This window comes from Microcaecilia unicolor, chromosome 6 (genome assembly GCF_901765095.1).
Source record: "Microcaecilia unicolor chromosome 6, aMicUni1.1, whole genome shotgun sequence".
NCBI classification, from domain to species: domain Eukaryota; kingdom Metazoa; phylum Chordata; class Amphibia; order Gymnophiona; family Siphonopidae; genus Microcaecilia; species Microcaecilia unicolor.
In genome coordinates this window covers 184,200,727-184,217,777 of record NC_044036.1, presented here as the reverse complement: position 1 = coordinate 184,217,777, position 17,051 = coordinate 184,200,727, and the positions used below count along the sequence as shown (strand labels likewise).

At 45.1% G+C, this 17,051-nt stretch overlaps 1 protein-coding gene across 1 annotated transcript in view; it reads right to left on the bottom strand.

The window, feature by feature from the left end:
- Positions 1 to 17,051, bottom strand: part of LOC115472489 (cadherin-related family member 4-like) — a 252,344-nt gene that overhangs the window by 89,294 nt on the left and 145,999 nt on the right. The window contains 1 exon segment of the mRNA XM_030206781.1: positions 10,353 to 10,455. Within this exon segment, the coding sequence (XP_030062641.1) occupies positions 10,353 to 10,455 (103 nt within the window).

Here is a 17,051-nt window from a genome sequence, read left to right as displayed (position 1 = left end):
ACATGCTGAAGAAATACGTAGCCATGGTGAGCAATAAATTTGAAAGAAAACCAAAGGTTCTTCAGACCGACAATGGTGGTGAGTTCACTTCACAAAGCATGCGCACATTTCTAGAACAGGAAGGCATTCAACATATCACAACAGTAGCTTATACACCAGAGCAAAATTCTGTTGCAGAGAGAAAATTTAGGTCACTTGTGGAAATGACCAGATGTATGCTGTCAGATAGCAATCTCCCTAAAAGACTATGGGGGGAAGCCATTCTCACAGCAGTGTACCTACAAAACAGAATGCCAACTAAAGGCGCTGAGCGCACACCACATGAGACATGGCATGGTAGGAAGCCAAACCTGTCACACATAAGAACATTTGGAAGTACAGCATATGCTCATGTACCAAGCAAAGAAGGCATAAGCTGGATTCCACAACAGAAAGGGGCATTTTAGTTGGCTATACTCCAGGACACAAAGGATATAGAATTTTGAATCTGAAAACTGGCATTGTTGGCATAAGACATGTTACATATTTTGATGAAAACAAAAGGGTTGATAAAGGCTGGATTATCCCAGATGAGCCTTATCATCCAGAATATGAAACTAGAACCATAATAGACATGCCAGTGTATATAAATGCCATACCAAGGCAGATGTCTGAAAGCAACTCACCTGTATCTAACGAGGAACAGGCAGAGGAAGCAGACACAGAAAGGATCATTGAAGAAGACAGTACAGTTGGAGAAGGGGAATCAATTGGAGAAGGACTCTCAGATTTAGAGGATGCAGAAAGGTCGGACCAACCTGTTGTCAGACGCTCATCCAGGGAAAACAAAGGTGTTCCACCCCCAAGACTGTCTTACCTAACAAAGTCAGCAGAAGCTCAAGAGCCCTTAACATGGGATGAGATTGAGAAAATGCCAGCAGAAGAAGCTGCTGAATGGCATAAAGCTGCACAGGAAGAAATTGATGCATTGGATAAAAATAATACTTGGATTCTTACAAAATTACCTCCTGGCAAGAAAGCTATAGGATGCAAATGGGTATTCAAGTTAAAAAGGAATGCACAAGGAAAAGTGGAAAGGTATAAAGCCAGATTAGTGGCAAAGGGATATCTTCAAAAATATGGAGAAGATTTTGATGAAGTGTTTGCACCTGTAGTGAAACACACGACAATCAGAACACTTCTGAGCATTGCAGTCTCAAAAGGCATGCAAGTCAACCACGTTGATGTGAAAACAGCGTTTCTTCACGGAGATATAACTGAAGACTTGTACATGGAACAGCCAACAGGTTTCATAAATACAAAACAAAGACAGCTAGTGTGTAAATTAAACAAAGGTCTTTATGGATTAAAGCAAAGTGCAAAATGTTGGAATGAAAAAATTGCATGAAATATTGACAAATTTAGGATTTAAGCAAGGTGAAGCAGATAAATGCTTGTACACTAGGTGCACAAATGGACAATATGCATACATTTTAGCTTTTGTTGATGATCTGCTCATTGCAAGCGAAAGTGAGCAAGAGTACAAGGGCATTGTAAAGTGTTTAAACCAGAATGTTGAGATAAAAGAACTTGGTAATGTGTCATACTATCTTGGTATAGAAATTGAGAAACAAAATGATGGTTCTTATCTTCTAAGCCAGAAGCAGAAAATAAATGAGCTTATTGAAAGTTTAGGTATGCAAGATGCCCAAGTTGTAAGCACTCCCATGATCACTGATTTTCTGAAGGATGAAACAGTAAGAGAACCTTTACCAGATAACATCCAATATAGATCAGCCATAGGTAAGCTTTATATCTAGCTACCACATACAGGGCTGATATAGCAAATGCAGTAGGAATTTTGAGCAGAAGGGTCAGCTCACCTACCAAATCAGATTGGACTGCAGTTAAAAGGATGGTAAGGTATTTAAAGGGTACCATTGATTGTAAATTAAAGATTTCAGCCAATAGTAATCCAAAACTAATATGTTACTGTGATTCAGATTGGGCAGGGGATCATTCTGATTATAAATCCACAAGTGGATATGTGTTTATGTATGGAAATGTACAAATTTCATGGGCCAGTCATAAACAAAGTATTGTGAGTTTGTCTTCTACAGAAGCTGAATACGTGGCTGTATCGGAAGCGTGCAGAGAACTGATGTGGATTGAAAAACTTATGCTGGATTTTGGAATAGCTGAAAAGAGACCAATCCAGATAATGGAAGATAATCAGAGCTGCATCCGACTGTCACAGAATGACAAGGTTCAGTCACGCACCAAGCACATCGCAACGAAATACCACAACGTGCGAGAGTTGGCAAAAGAAGGGGTCATCAGTCTACACTATTGTCACACCAGTGAGATGACAGCTGACATCATGACCAAACCGTTACCCAGAGAACATTTTGTGAATCTGCGTATAAAGCTTGGACTTTGTATGAATAAATAATTGCATGACAGTTATGCATGAGAAGGGGTTTGTTGGAATGTAATTGTATTTTACATGCATTGCCTGTCACCTATTATTTCTCTGTGATTACTCTGTGACCTCTGATGTGAATTACTTAGAGAGGTCACACAGCTATGCAACTTCCTGTGGGGGTTAGATGCAGCACATGCAGCACATGGAGCACATGGAGCTCATGATCTCTCCTAACCTGAGAGGATCTATGGTGGTGTGAGCATCCATTACCATCTAAGCACATGGAAGGAGCTGATAATACAAATGTATAGTAATAGGTATATATAAGCCTGTCTGATTTATAATCTAACTACAAACTGTGAGTAAACAGATGTTTTGTTACTTCAACTTTAAAGTGACTCAGCAGTGAATTATTCAGGGGTGAATGAGAGAGAGATGAAGAAAGAAATTAACATTTCTAAAGCTGAAGCTGTGTGTACTAAAATCTGCTAATTATTTACTACAAATAATCCAACACATGTGACTCCCCACTTGTTGTGAAGCCCTGGCTCCAGGGGTGGAATGAGAGTGGTCTGGGCCCCTGGGCACTGAGGGTGGTCTGGGCCCCTCCATGCCACTGCCCGAAACCCCATACTGCCACGCTGCTGCTCTCTACCACTGCAGCCGATGCCCCACTGCCCCGGTCCTAATTGAAGGGCACTGGTGGTCTAGTGGTCTCTGCGGAGGGAAGCATGTTTTTTCCTGCCCACTGCCTTTAATTATTCCCCTGCCTGCCAGCACCGCTGTGTTTTCAAAATGGTGGGCAAGACATCCTGCGTCTCGACAGTCTTGCGAGACTTCCACAGGGAGTCTCGGCTGCCATTTTTAACATATGGCGGTGCCAGACAGGGAGAATAGCGGCAGCACAATGGGCAGGAAAGAACATGTCCCCCCCCCCCCCCACAGAGGCCAATAGATCACCAGCAGCGCGCCTTTAAAGGTAGGACCGGTTGCTGAGTGGTTAGTCTGCCCCTGCCTGGCTCTCATTAGTACCTCAAGTCCTCTTTAAAGTTCTGTTACTCATAACACCTTTTTCATAGGTCTCCCTTCCTAATTGGCAAATCACATGAGTCTAATATCCTCAGCCTGGCCCAGAAGATCCATTCATGAGAATCTGTACCATCTATCTCCCCTATCACATTCCCATCTTGAATCAATCTGTCACAGTGCTTTCTTTTTTCTTGCTCCAACTCTCTGAGATAATCTGCCAAGTTACCTGTTAATCTGTTCGTGAGCCCTTGAGCCCAGGCCTAGGAACGATCTTGGCCAAGGCCTAGGGTAGACCAAACAGGCACTACGCACAACCCCAGCCACCAAGCCACACACACACAGGACATGCAACTAGCACCACAAGAAAAAGGGAGATAGACCTCATGGCTGAACGGGAACCCACTCATACAGAGTCCAAGCGTGCAGGCCTCACGGCCGAAGAGGAACCGAGTCATACACTGGGAAGGGAGAAAGAACAACGAGGGGTTTCCCAAGGGACTGGCGCACAAGCAACACACACAGCGCAAGCTAGAGACACCAGGGAAAGGGCGACAGACAGAAGCTACTATAGGAATACACAAGGCTGTGCCATACAGCAGTCAAGGCTAAAGGAAGCCACTCAAAGGAATACTCTAGGCTGTACCATAGAGCATTCAAAGGTAAGGGGAAGCCACCTATAGGAATACACAAGGCTGTGCCACACAACGCACAAGGGTAAAGGGAATCCACACACAAGAATGCACAAGGCTGGCCCCACAGCACACAAAGGTAAAGGGAAGCTGCTTATAGGAATACACAAGGCTCTGCCACACAGCGCACAAGGGTTAAGGGAAGCAAACAGAAAAAGTTGTCTTAACATACACAGATCAGACAAAGAGCAATGCTCACCAAAATCAGGAGACAGACTCAGCAAACAAAGGGGAAAAAACAGGCTAAAGGGAAGGCTGCTTCTGGAACAGCAACAGCTGGAAGCAGAGCAAACACGACAGACCAAGGTAAGGCAAACAAAGGAAAACTTAAACAAACGAACAGGAGCAAATACAAGGACAGGGAGGCTGCCGACAGAGGTAGGACTACAGAAGACAAATACTAAATTCAGCACATAGAGGGTTACACCAAGGAAAGGGAAACTAAACAAATGAACTGGAATGATACAGGGGACAAGCTTACCACAGACCACACTACACCAGCAAGCAGGGAACAGACTCAGGTACAGGGGAGTGAAACAATCATGCTCACGCTGGGAACACCCAGCAAACACAGAAGCTACAAGCTATGAGGAGAGAAGACAAAGTCCAACAAACACACAGTGTGCAACAGCACAGACTGAGAGAAAGTGAAACAGGCTTTTCAGCTGACAGGAATCAAACGCTAAAGCATGGCCTGTAGGGAGAGGTAAGCTTAAATAAATAGATCAGGCTTCTGATGTCTGCTGCTTCAGACGTCAGCTCAACCCCTGACAGGCCAATCAGAAGCGAGTCCCAAACATTCCCCTGCCTGTCTAGCAAAATCATAACATTACCTTCATACTAAATCATCCTATCCTTAATTTCAAAAGGGTTTGAAAACACTCTTTTCCTAGACTAAGACATATTGGGGGGGGGGGGGGGGGTCTTTTACTAAATGGTGGCAAGCTCAATGCAGGCTTACCACTCACTAAACCGGAAGTACCGCTGCAGCAGTCCGGTGGTAGTTCCCACCCCCAGCACGTGCCATTTCTGATGCTACAAAAGTAGAGAGGTGTGGTAGCCCTGTTAGTCCACTCTTAAAGGTTATCAATAGAAATCAAACAAAATAAAACATGGAAAAGAAAATAAGATGATACCTTTTTTATTGGACATAACTTAATACATTTCTTGATTAGCTTTCAAAGCTTGCCCTTCTTCGTCAGATGTGTAGTGTGGTGCTACAAAAATATTTAAATTTTTGTTCCATCGGTGTTTACTCAGCGGTAATTTGGCAGTGCCACGTGCTGCCCAGTTACTGCTGTGTTAGCGCAGGAGCCCTTACCGCCACTTCAATGTGTGACGGTAAGGTGTCCCCCTCAAAATGGCTGTGTGGCAAGTGCTTCACTTACTGAATGGCCATTTTGTGAAAAAATCCAGCCTTTTACCTGCTGCGGTAAAAAGGAGCCTCAGCGTGCATCAAAAACACGCGCTGACACCAGCGCAGGCCCCCTTTTGTCGCAGCTTAGTAAAAGGACCCCTATAATCTGAATTAACCTATTCCATCTTTCGACCCCTTGATTTGATTTGATCAATGTATGACGGATTCTTCTTTTGAATTCTTCAAGAGTCATGTGGTGATGACAATGTCTTAACTTTTGCAATGAAACATACTTCTAATAGTCGCACGATCTTTAGCAGTATCAAGAAGAATTGGGATATTCTAAAATTGAACTCTATTTTCAAGGTAATGGATTTTAGAATTGCTTACTCTAGAGGAAAATAATATTAAAGAGATCATTAGTCCAGCAATGACTATTTCAGAAAGAAGAGATTTAGGGATTTCAAATGTGGCAGTTGTGTAGTCTGTGACATCAGGATTCAAAGAAAAGAATTAGTGAATCCTACGGACAACAAAAAATATATTTTCAATCATTTTTCAACGTGTAACACAGACTTTGTCATGTATGCTGTATTTTGTCCATGTTCCAAAGTTTACATCAGCCTAACAACAAGAAGTTTCAAAATCAGGATGATCGAGCATAAATCAAATTTGAAGAGAGAATGTATTAATGAACCAATGGTAATGCATTGCACAGAAGAGGGTCACAAGTTTGAAGACTTACGCTGTTATATGATTGATATAGAATTAGTACATCCACGAGGAGGTTGAAATATTTGCAACAGCGGGAAGTGAAGTGGATCTGCAAATTAGGAACTTTGGAACCAGACGGTCTGAACAGTAGTATTGACTGGAGTGTGTTTTTCTAATCATTATAATCTGATTGTGTATTTCTGATGATATAGACAATGACATAATTTCTGTGTGGGCGTATTGTTTAAATGGAGGTGCCATTTTACAACAAACAGCGCACGCGTCAGCTGAAATGTGGCCAAGTCGGTAAAATGTAGATTAAAGCTATAGTATATACTTGGTAATTATTAGAATTCTTTTTCCTTATTTTTAGGTGCATGAGTGTGTTGCAAAATAGCACTGTTTTTGCTATGCTTATAAATAACTCCTGAGGAAGCCCAGTTGGGTTCTTATGACTGAAAAAGATGTCATTTTTCTATTGCATAGTGTTTTAGCATTTTATTATTTACACTGAAGAATTTTGAAAAATTTGATAAAGTAAAAAGAAATAAAATGTTGAATGGGGTTTTTAAGGACCAATGAATGATAAAAGGAACCTAAAGTTCTAGAGGACAATAAATCACATGATCTGCATTGAAAAAGGTTGCTGAGGTCCTTTTTTCCACATTTGTTTTGAAATATGATCATCAGTAGTACTGAACGTTAAATTGAAAAATTGATGAAAAATTATTGAAATACATTTGATGCTTTGGTAACCCAGATTCTTATAAGTACTACTGGTATAAGAGGGTATTATTTTTATTGATTTGGGTTTGTTTCTTTGTGCGTTGTATTGATTGTCAAGTGGTATTCCCCAGACAAAGTGCCAGACGGCACAAGGAGGGTAACAGCGCTAAGACCTGTTACAGGGAGAAACTTCAGAGGGGGATGTTGGATGGAATGCCAGATGTTATGAAGAAGTCACCCTGAGGGTACGGAGGATCCCTATCCCTAAGACTGACGGTATGAGCAGCCATAATTGAGAGCTGTCTCTGAGCTCTCTCTTAGAGGTGAGGCTTTCTGGATGGTTCTGGGGAATGTCCTGACTGAGTCCCGAAGCTCTGACTAAGGGCCAAGATACCCCAAGTTGGGTGAGGTCTCCTCACAACGTTGTTTAATGTACTTTCCTACTGACTGTGTGGGTGGAAAGTCCTTGATCTATAACACTTCCTACTGGAAAGAAGGAGTATTACAAGTGTGTCTCCTACTGAAAAGGGGAGAACATCACAAAGGTTAACTGCCTTACCTAAGGTCACAAGGAGTTGCACTGGGAATTGAATCTAAGTTATGAGGGTCAAAACCTGCTGCACTAACCATTAGGCTACTCCTCCATTCCGCAAAGTATGTAAACATAACACAGTAAACATGTAAAGTGGCGGCAGATAAAGACCTGAACAGTCCTTCCAGTCTGCCCAACAGTCACACTCATTATCAAGTCATGATTAAACTAACAATGAATATGATATAAAATATTTGATCATTGTCTTTCTGTGGCATTTCTGGGACATAGACTGTACAAATCCACCTGGCCCTGTCCTTAGGTTCCAACTACTAGGGTCACCATACGTCCTTTTTTAAGAGGACATGTCCTTCTTTTGGACTTCTTCAGATATGTCCTCCAGCGTTTTTGATTTATAGGAAAACATCCTTTTTTTTGAAGTGATATGGTCATTTTATGTGCCTATGACCAACACACCTATCCACATAATGTGAGAAACCATCCCTGGCCTATTAGTCTGGACACATGGGGAGCACTAAAGAGAGAGAAGGACATTGCTGATCTCCTCATCGTTTCCCTGCTGCTTGAATTTGTCAAAGGAATTTTGTTTGTGCAGCACAACTTTAAGCATATGGCATGCAAAGACTTTCACGTGTATCTTAGAAGCCAGCCAAAGCTGTTGAGGGATATCAGCTCTTCTGATAAGTACACGGGTTCAAACTCAAATCCAGAAGTTTTTGAAAAGCAGATTATTGTCTACTGCTGTACAGTAAGAGGCATATTTTCAAAGCACTTTGGGAGGCTAAGTTCCATAGGTTTCTATGGAACTTTGGGAGGCTAAGTGCTTTGAAAATATGCCTCTAAGTCAGTCACTGTTTTTAAGTGTGTTAATTAACTAAAAGCCATTTGCTACAATGAACTATTTCTTTAGCAAAGGTAGCAACCTTTTTTATTTTTTGTGCACTCTTTTTTGTTTTCGCCAATATGGTAACCCTTCCAACTACTGAAGTTGCCATCGAAGCCCACTCTAGCCTATCCAAATCCGTCTCGTTATTTGTGGGACACAGACTATAAAAGTCTGCCCGGCACCATCCTCACGTTCCAAATTACTGGAGTTTCTGTCAAAGCCCTTTCCAGCCTATCCTAAACTGGATTGGTATATGAGACCCAGACCTTACAAACTTGCCCAGCACCAGCCTTAGTTTTTCACAGCCAGAGTTACCATCTAAGCACCACTCGACATGCAAACACACATGCAACCACTTTTTTGGTTTTTTTTTATACATAGTAACATAGTAGATGACGGCAAAAAAAAGACCTGCACGGTCCATCCAGTCTGCCCAACAAGACAAACATATGTGTAAACCTTACCTTGATTTGTACCTGCCTTATTCAGGGCACAGACCGTACAAGTCTGCGCAGCAGTACTTCCCGCCTCCCAACCACCAGTCCCGCCTCCCATCACCGGCTCTGGCACAGACCGTATAAGTCTGCCCTCCACTATCCTCGCCTCCCAACCACCAACCTCTCTTCCCCTCACCTGCTCCGCCACCCAATTTCGGCTAAGCTTCTGAGGATCCATTCCTTCTGCACAGGATTCCTTTATGCATATCCCACGCATGTTTGAATTCCGTTACCGTTTTCATCTCCACCACCTCCCACGGGAGGGCATTCCAAGCATCCACCACCCTCTCCTTGAAAAAATACTTCCTGACATCTTTCCTGAGGCTGACCCCCTTCAGGAAAGATGTCAGGAAGTATTTTACCATTATACCATTTGTTTTCTAATTAGAGATCCCTTGTGTTCATCCCATGCCTTTTTGAATTCCGTCACCATTTTTTTCTCCACCACCTCCTTCAGGAGGGTATTCCAAGCATCATCCAGCGCATTTAGCTGTCTGTGAGTGGCTGAGAGAGACCTGGAGGGGCATAATCAAAAGAGATGGACATCCAAGTAAGTGGAGCTGTGGCCAAGTGGTTACAGCACTGGTCTTGTAATGCAGAGGTGGCCAGTTCAAATCACACTGTTACTACTAAAAAAAGCTGTGAGCAAAAACAGTTTTGATTTCCCCGTTCGGGACGGCCATTAACGGAAAGTGCACGTCAGAGACCTTTTTAATTTGTATGAAGTCTTTATTGAACATTTCTCAAAACAGTATCACAAAATACAGCCCTCCAGAACAAGTAAGTCATAGGATAACTGATCAGCAAGATCTAAACATCCAGAAGTACCAGTGCACTATGAATGCTGGCCCCTCCCACGGCCAAATGCCTTGGATTTGACCGGGTTTGAGATGGCCGGTTCCAGTTTCCATTATCGCTGAAAAACGAAGTCGGCCATCTCAAACCCGGCGATCTATGGTATTTGGCCGGCCCCAACCGTATTATCGAAACAAAAGATAGCCGGCCATCTTTTTCGATAATACGGTTCCAGACAGCTCTTTGCGGCGCCGCCAAAATAGATGGCCGGCCATCTATTTGACCAGCGCCATTCGATTATGCCCCTCAACGTCACACGATATCGCCGGTTAGCAACTAGCAGTCAACCGGGATATTCAGTGAGAGATAACTGGTTATCTCCTGCTGAATATTGTGGTTAGGCGCTAAAATCCTATTTAACCGGCCAGAAGCCGTTCATGGCCGGTGAAATATTTTTGAATTATCAGGAGAAAGATCTTTTATATTTGGGCTGTTGTCCTAATCACTTTTGATTTGAACTTTTCTGGCTACTAGTGTGTGTTGTACAGTAATACACCCCCTTTCCTCCCCCACACACTGATCTCAGAGACCATCGCCATTACCTTCACACTACTCTCTGTCATGGCTACACTAATTAATGGACACCCCTCCCCCGCACCTTTAGGAGAGAAAACATTTTAAGAGAGGATATTTGAAACTTACTGGTTAGTTGGGGGTTACCACTGTCTGTTACAAATATGGTGGCTTCATACTGAAAATTAACACTGGCCATCTCTTCTGAGTCGTACGTCAGAGTGCTGTTCACCTGTAAGATTTCCACAGAGACTAGCTGTCAGATAAGTTTTCTTCATTACACATTTATTTATTAGCTTATTTATTATATTTTGAGAGGCAATTTCGATAAAACATCTAAATCCGATTTTGGACGTTTTGCTGAAAACATCCAAAAATTGAGTGGTGAGCATAACTATTTTCGAACCTGAAAAGCATCTATCTTTTGGTTCGAAAATCGCCTTTTTCTAGACATTTTGTGCTCAGTGCATTTTTGTTTTCAGACCATTTTGGGGGAAAAAAATTCAAGACAAAACTGCCCAAAAACCATCCATTGGGATGTCTGGGGGGCCATCATTCTTAATAGTCTAGCCACACAGACATTCCAGCAGAGGAGTAGGACAGTCTAGGGGACACTGCAGTGGACTTCACATAAAAGGTCCTAGGTACACATTTCACCATAAACCCTTTATATTGTATGGTGAGCACCCCAGGAACAGAGAAATACCTACTCTGCCTCACTGTACACCAATATAATAGCCCTAAAGGTACAGTAGGTATTTAGTGGTTTTTGGAGGGCTCACACATTCCACCACAAGTTTACCAGTTAGAGTGGGATATGGGCCTGGGTCCCCCGTCCACTCCATGGACCACTAGGCTACTCCTGGGACCTGCTTGCTACTCTAACAAGAATGGCCATCATATCTGAAGCTGCCATACAGCCTGGTATGTATTTTCATTGTCAGGGGGGGTGGGGTGGGGGGGGGTCTGTGACCACTAGAGGGAGTAAGGGGGAGTTATGCCTTAATCCCTCCAGTGGTCATTTAATCATTTAGGGCACCTTTTGGTCACTTATTTGTGATTGAAACAGGTCTTAATTTTGGCCCTAGATGTTTCCGTTTTGTTTCATTATTGCAGAAAAGCGAAGATACTTAGCTATAGCAGGTATTCTCCAAGGATAGCAGGCCAGTCATTCTCACATGTGGTGACATCATCATGTTACCCAGTGCGGAACTTTTTCACAGCGTATATAGCTTTAAGAGTACATGCCAGTGTCCCTACTGTGCATGTGTGAGTGCCTTCCTGCCTGCCTCGAGAGCGCGGGACCAGCAGTACATTAGCTACACAAAAACAACTCCAAGGGGAGGTGGGAGTGTATGTGAGAATGACTGGCCTGTTGTCCTCGGAGAATACCTGCTACAGGTAAATATCTTTGCTTTCTCTGAGGACAAGCAGACCATGCCATACTCTTTTGTGGGATCCCTAGTTACCAGGCTCACTGAAAACAACAACAGTAGGACAATTGGAACTTGCAATGGTGAGTTCAAAATAGTAATTAACCTGAAACTATATACATACTGTGTGACAGTGCAGCATAGAACAGAACAAAACAGGCCTAGGAGGGTGGAGTTGGATTCTAGACCCTAAACAAACTCTGCAGAACTGTCTGTCCAAACTATCGCGTTGGGTATCTTGCTTAAGGCAATGGTGAGATGTGAATGTGTGGACCAAAGACCACATTGCAGCCTTGCAAATCTCTTCTATAGAAGCTGATCTCAAGTGGGCTACCAATGCAGCCATGGCTTTGACATTATGTGCCCTGACATGACCCTCAAGAGTCAGCTCAGCTTGGGCGTAAGTGAAAGAAATACAATCTGCCAGCCAATTGGAGATTGTATGTTTCCCAATGGCAACCCCCATCTTGTTGGGATGAAAAGAAACAAAAGGCTGGGTGGATTGTCTGTAGGGCTTAGTCCGCTCCAAATGAAAGGCCAATGCTCGCATGTAGTCCACGTGTGCAGTGCACTTTCGCCAGGATCAGTGTAAGATCTTGGAAAGAATGTTGGAAGAACGGGAGACTGAGTCAGATGGAATTCTGACACAACCTTAGGCAGAAATTTAGGGTGCATGCAGAGAACTACTCTGCTATGATGAAATTTGGTGTAAGGTGGATCTTCTATTAGGACCTGAAGTTCGCTGACCCTATGAGCTGAAGTAACAGCCACCAAAACAAGACCTTCCAGGTTAAGTACTTCAGATGACAGGAATCAAGCTCCTCAAAGGGAACTTTTCATCAGTTGGGTAAGGACGATGTTAAGGTCTCATGACACAGGAGGAGATTTGACAAGAGGCTTTGTCAATAGCAAACCTTTCATGAAGTGAACAACTAAAGGCTGTACAGAGATAGGCTTACCTTCCACACGGTGATGGTAAGCACTATTTGCAATGAGGTGAACCCTCAAGGAGTTGGTTTTAAGACCAGGTCTTGAGAGCAGACTCAGATAGATGTAGAAAGTATTCAAGCATGGACTGTGTAGGGCAAGAAAGAGGATCTAGGGCCTTGCCCTCACCCCATATGGCAAACCTCCTCCATTTAAAAGAATAACACCTCTTAGGGGAATCTTTCCTGGAAGCCAGCAAGACCCTGAAGACACCCTCAGGAAGATGCAAGGAAGTAAATTGCAAGCTCTCAACATCCAGGCTGTGAGAGCCAGGGACTGGAAGTTGGGATGGAGAAGAGATCCTTTGTTCTGTGTTATGAGGGTTGGAAAACAGTCCAATCTCCAAGGTTCCCTGGAGAATAACTCAAGAAGAAGAGGGAACTTGATCTGCCTGGGCCAATAAAGGGTGATCAGGATCATGTTTTCATTGTCTTACTTGAGTTTCAGCAAAGTCTTCCTCACAAGAAGGATGGGAGGATATGCATACAAAAGGCCATTCCTCCAATGGAGAAGCACATAAATATTGCCATACTGGGACAGACCAAAGGTCCGTCAAGCCCAGCATCCTGTTTCCAACAGTGGCCAATCCAGGTCACAAATACCTGGCAAGATCCCCCAAAAAAGGTTCAATACATTTTATGCTGCTTATCCCAGAGTCTGGAGTTAGCAGTGGAGGAGAAGGGTGCAGATAAGAGAGATTTACCCAGTGAACTGAGTTCCCGGGGAGGAGTGTAGGGAGAGATGAGATGCTGAGGAGCTGCAGAGTTCACTTACTCAGTACCCATGTTTTATCATTCCAGCCTTAGCACAGAGAATATGGAACTGGAGACAAGTTGAGGAGAAGGAATGGGAAGCTGGGCATGGGGTATGAGAAAAATAGCCTAGATGTCAGAGGTTTGAGTTACAGGGAAGGAGCTGAGCTGGTGAGGAAATTTAGAGTCAGAGAAAGGTAGATGAAAGTGAAAGACAAAAGAATAAGCCGGAAATGGAAAGAGAGAGACAGAGGAGGAAGGCATCAAGCGCTAGTCTGTCGTGTGCCCTGAACAGGGAACAGTACTGAGGAACTTTGCAATTGAATGGAGTGGCAAAGAGATTCATTGAGGGGGTGCCCCACACTTGGAAGATCTTGCAGGCAACGCCCATGCTCAGTGATCACTCATGCAGTTGCATGACCCGACTCAGTCTGTTGACCAAGGTATTGGATTTGCCCACCAGGTATGTGGTTCTGAGAACTGGATGGCCCATTGCCACATCCTGACAGCCTTCTAAATACAGAGGATATGATCCGAGATCCCCCTGTATGTTGGTGTAATGCTGTTATGATTGGGGTCTGAACCCCTCTCAAACTTACCTCTTTCCTGGGGGTCAGCTTCTTAGCTGGCTTCTGTTTCTTTTCTCTGTCCTTTCTGAGCTGGCTCTGTCTCTCTGTGCTGGCAGCTTCCAGCAGCAAGGCTCTAATTGTCTCTTCACTGCAGCTGTGGGTGTAGTCTGAGTTGCTCTAACTCTCTTTGGGTGTACTGGCTTCAAGGGTTTCACGGTTTTGCATTGGTGTGGGTTGGGCCTCTCTGGGTCAGTGTGCTTTTGCCTAGGTCTAGGGAGTGTGACATCATCAGGGAGGGCCTTGATAAGGAAGAGGTCTTGTTTCCTTCAGGGCCTTTGCAACAGTGGTGTTTGCTGTAGGTAGGGTGGTGCAGTGTGCACTTCTGACGTTGTGTCTAGTTTCCCTGCTTGCTTTTGCTAAGGTCCAGGTTAGTGTTAGTGCAGTGTGCACTGGTGTTTGTGTGTTTGGTCCCCCTGCTTTTCTCTCTTGGTTTTGGAAGCATTGCTGTGTGTAGGGCTTTGGAAGCTCTGTTGTTGATAGAAGTACTTCAGGGTTTGGTGTTGTTAGGAACACTGCAGAGTTTGCTGTTAGAAGTACTTCTGGGATTGTGCTATTGGGAGCATTGCAGTCTTTGCTGTTGGTGTTTGGTGCTTTAGAAGCACTTTTGGCTTATGTGTTAGCTTCCCTCCTTGTGGCTCCCCTGTCTTCCCTTTTAGTGCTAGGAGCTCTTCTGGTTGCTTGCCAGAGTAGTGCTTAGGAAGCACCTTGTTAGTTGTATCTAGCTTGCTAGAGCAGTGCTTAGGTAGCTGGTTAGTTCTGTGTTTAGCTTATTAGTGTAAAGCTCTGCTTGTAGCTTGGTGCTTAGTAGCACCTGTGTTAGCTTTATGTTTAGTTCCCTGCTCTGTTAGTTTAGGGCTTAGGAGCTCCTGTTTAGTATAGGGCTTAGGAAGTCCTTTTGTCAGTTTACTGTTAGGAACACTCCTGCTGGTTTAGGGCTTGGGAGCAAGTAGATCAGTTTAGGTTTAGGAGCACTTCTGTTTCCAGTCCTGGTCCCTATGTCATCCGGTATCCAGTAAGTCCTGTCGGCTACTCGAACCCAGGAGCTCAACTTCTGGGGGGCTTAGTAGCTAAGTGCAGGTGAAGCTGTGTGGACCAGTCCAGTGTGCTCCAGTCCGGTGTTCCAGTCCTGTGTCCTCCAGTCCGGGGGACCAGTCCAGTGTGTTCCGGTCCGGTGTGTGTTCCAGTCTGGTGTGTTCCAGTCTGGTGTGCTCCAGTCCAGTGTGTTCCGGTCCGGTGTGTGTTCCAGTCTGGTGTGTTCCAGTCTGGTGTGCTCCAGTCCAGTGTGTTCCGGTCTGGTGTGTGTTCCAGTCCGAGGGATTGCAGTCCAGTGTTCCAGTCCTGTGTCCTCCAGTCCGGGGGATTCCAGTCCAGGTGTTCCGGTTCGCTGGGCAGTGCCTGCAGTCCCTGACGGTGTGCTTACCCAGTGTTGGTTGGTGGGTTTTGCCTGCTGCTGTCGCTCCTCGGCAGCAGCCCAAGGGCTCACGTTTGCTCCAGAGCCCAGCCCTGCGGGCTCTGAACCTGAGAACCTGACAGATTGCAAAGGCCATGAGCCCGGCAAGAACCCCCGCCCAGCTGATCCAGCTGGGGTCCAGCTCCATCGTTGTTCTTGATCCTTCTATGACTCTTCGTCAGTATCGTGGGAAACTTTTGTCTCATCCTGTTTTGAAGAAGACCCCTGAAGCGGCAGCTGAGAGAAAACGTGTCCGGTGGCTTTGAATCGCTGAAAACCCAGTTTCAGATATGGACCCTTTTATCACGCTCGCTGAATATCGCCGCAGCCTGGTCTTGAATCCAGCTTTGTGGGATACTCCTGAAGCTGTCGCTGAGAGGAGACGTCTTGGGAATTCCACGCTCTGGGCCCGGCAGGGGTCCAGTCCCATTCAAGCAGCGCGCCCAGACAAGCCTCTGAATCCAGTCCGAGCAGCACGTCCAGCCAAGCTTCAGAGGCCAGTCCAAGGGATGCTCCTAACCGAGTCGCCGATCCCAGTTCAGGTGGCGCTTCCACTCAAGCCTCTGAGTCCAGTCCGAGGGATGCTTCTGACTGAGTCTCCGATTCCAGTCCAAGCAGCGCTTCAAGCCAAGTCTCTGCGTCCAGTTCAAGTGGCGCTTCAAACCAAGCCTCCTAGTACCAGTTTGGATCCCAGTTCCAACCCCATTTTTGATCTAGATCCGTTTCTGACACTCCAGGATTACCGGGTTGCACTTTTGTCTGATCCAGCCCTGAAGAATACTCCTGAAGCTGCAGCGGAAAGAAGGCGTGTCTCCTGGCTTGGGTTCGAAGAAAACCCAGTTTCTGCTATTGATCCCTCTACCAAGCTGTTCTTTTACCGCTTCCAACTCCTCTCGGAGCCAACCCTACGGGATACTCCTGAAGCCCAAGCTGAAAGAAGGTGGCTTCCTGATTTTTCCCGACAAACTTCTGAGTCCAGCCTGAAGGGCTTTGTCTGCCAAGCTTCTGAGTCCACACTGAGTTCCAGCCCAGTGCCTGAGTCTGTTTTGAGTTTCAGCCCAGATGCTGAGTCCGGAGCGAGATGCAGCAGTGACAGCCAAGATGCTGAGTCCGGAGCGAGATGCAGCAGTGACAGCCAAGATGCTGAGTCCGGAGCGAGTTGCAGCAGTGACAGCCAAGATGCTGAGTCCGGAGCGAGTTGCAGCTCTAGTCAAGATGCTGAGTCTGGATCGAGTTGCAGTTCCAGTCAAGATGCTGAGTCTGGATCGAGTTGCAGTTCCAGTCAAGATGCTGGGTCTGCACTGAGTACAGAGTCCAGCCGAGACAATGAGTCCACGATGAGTGCTGAGTCTGCACTGAGTACAGAGTCCAGCCAAGATAATGAGTCCACGATGAGTGCTGAGTCTACACCGAGTGCAGAGCCCAGCCAAGATGACGAGTCCACGATGAATGCTGAGTCTGCACCGAGTGCAGAGTTCAGCCGAGATGCCGAATCAGAATTGAGTTACAGTCCCGGGCAAGATGCTGAGTCCGGGTCAAGTTACAGTCCTGGCCAAGATTCTGAGTCCGGTGAGAGT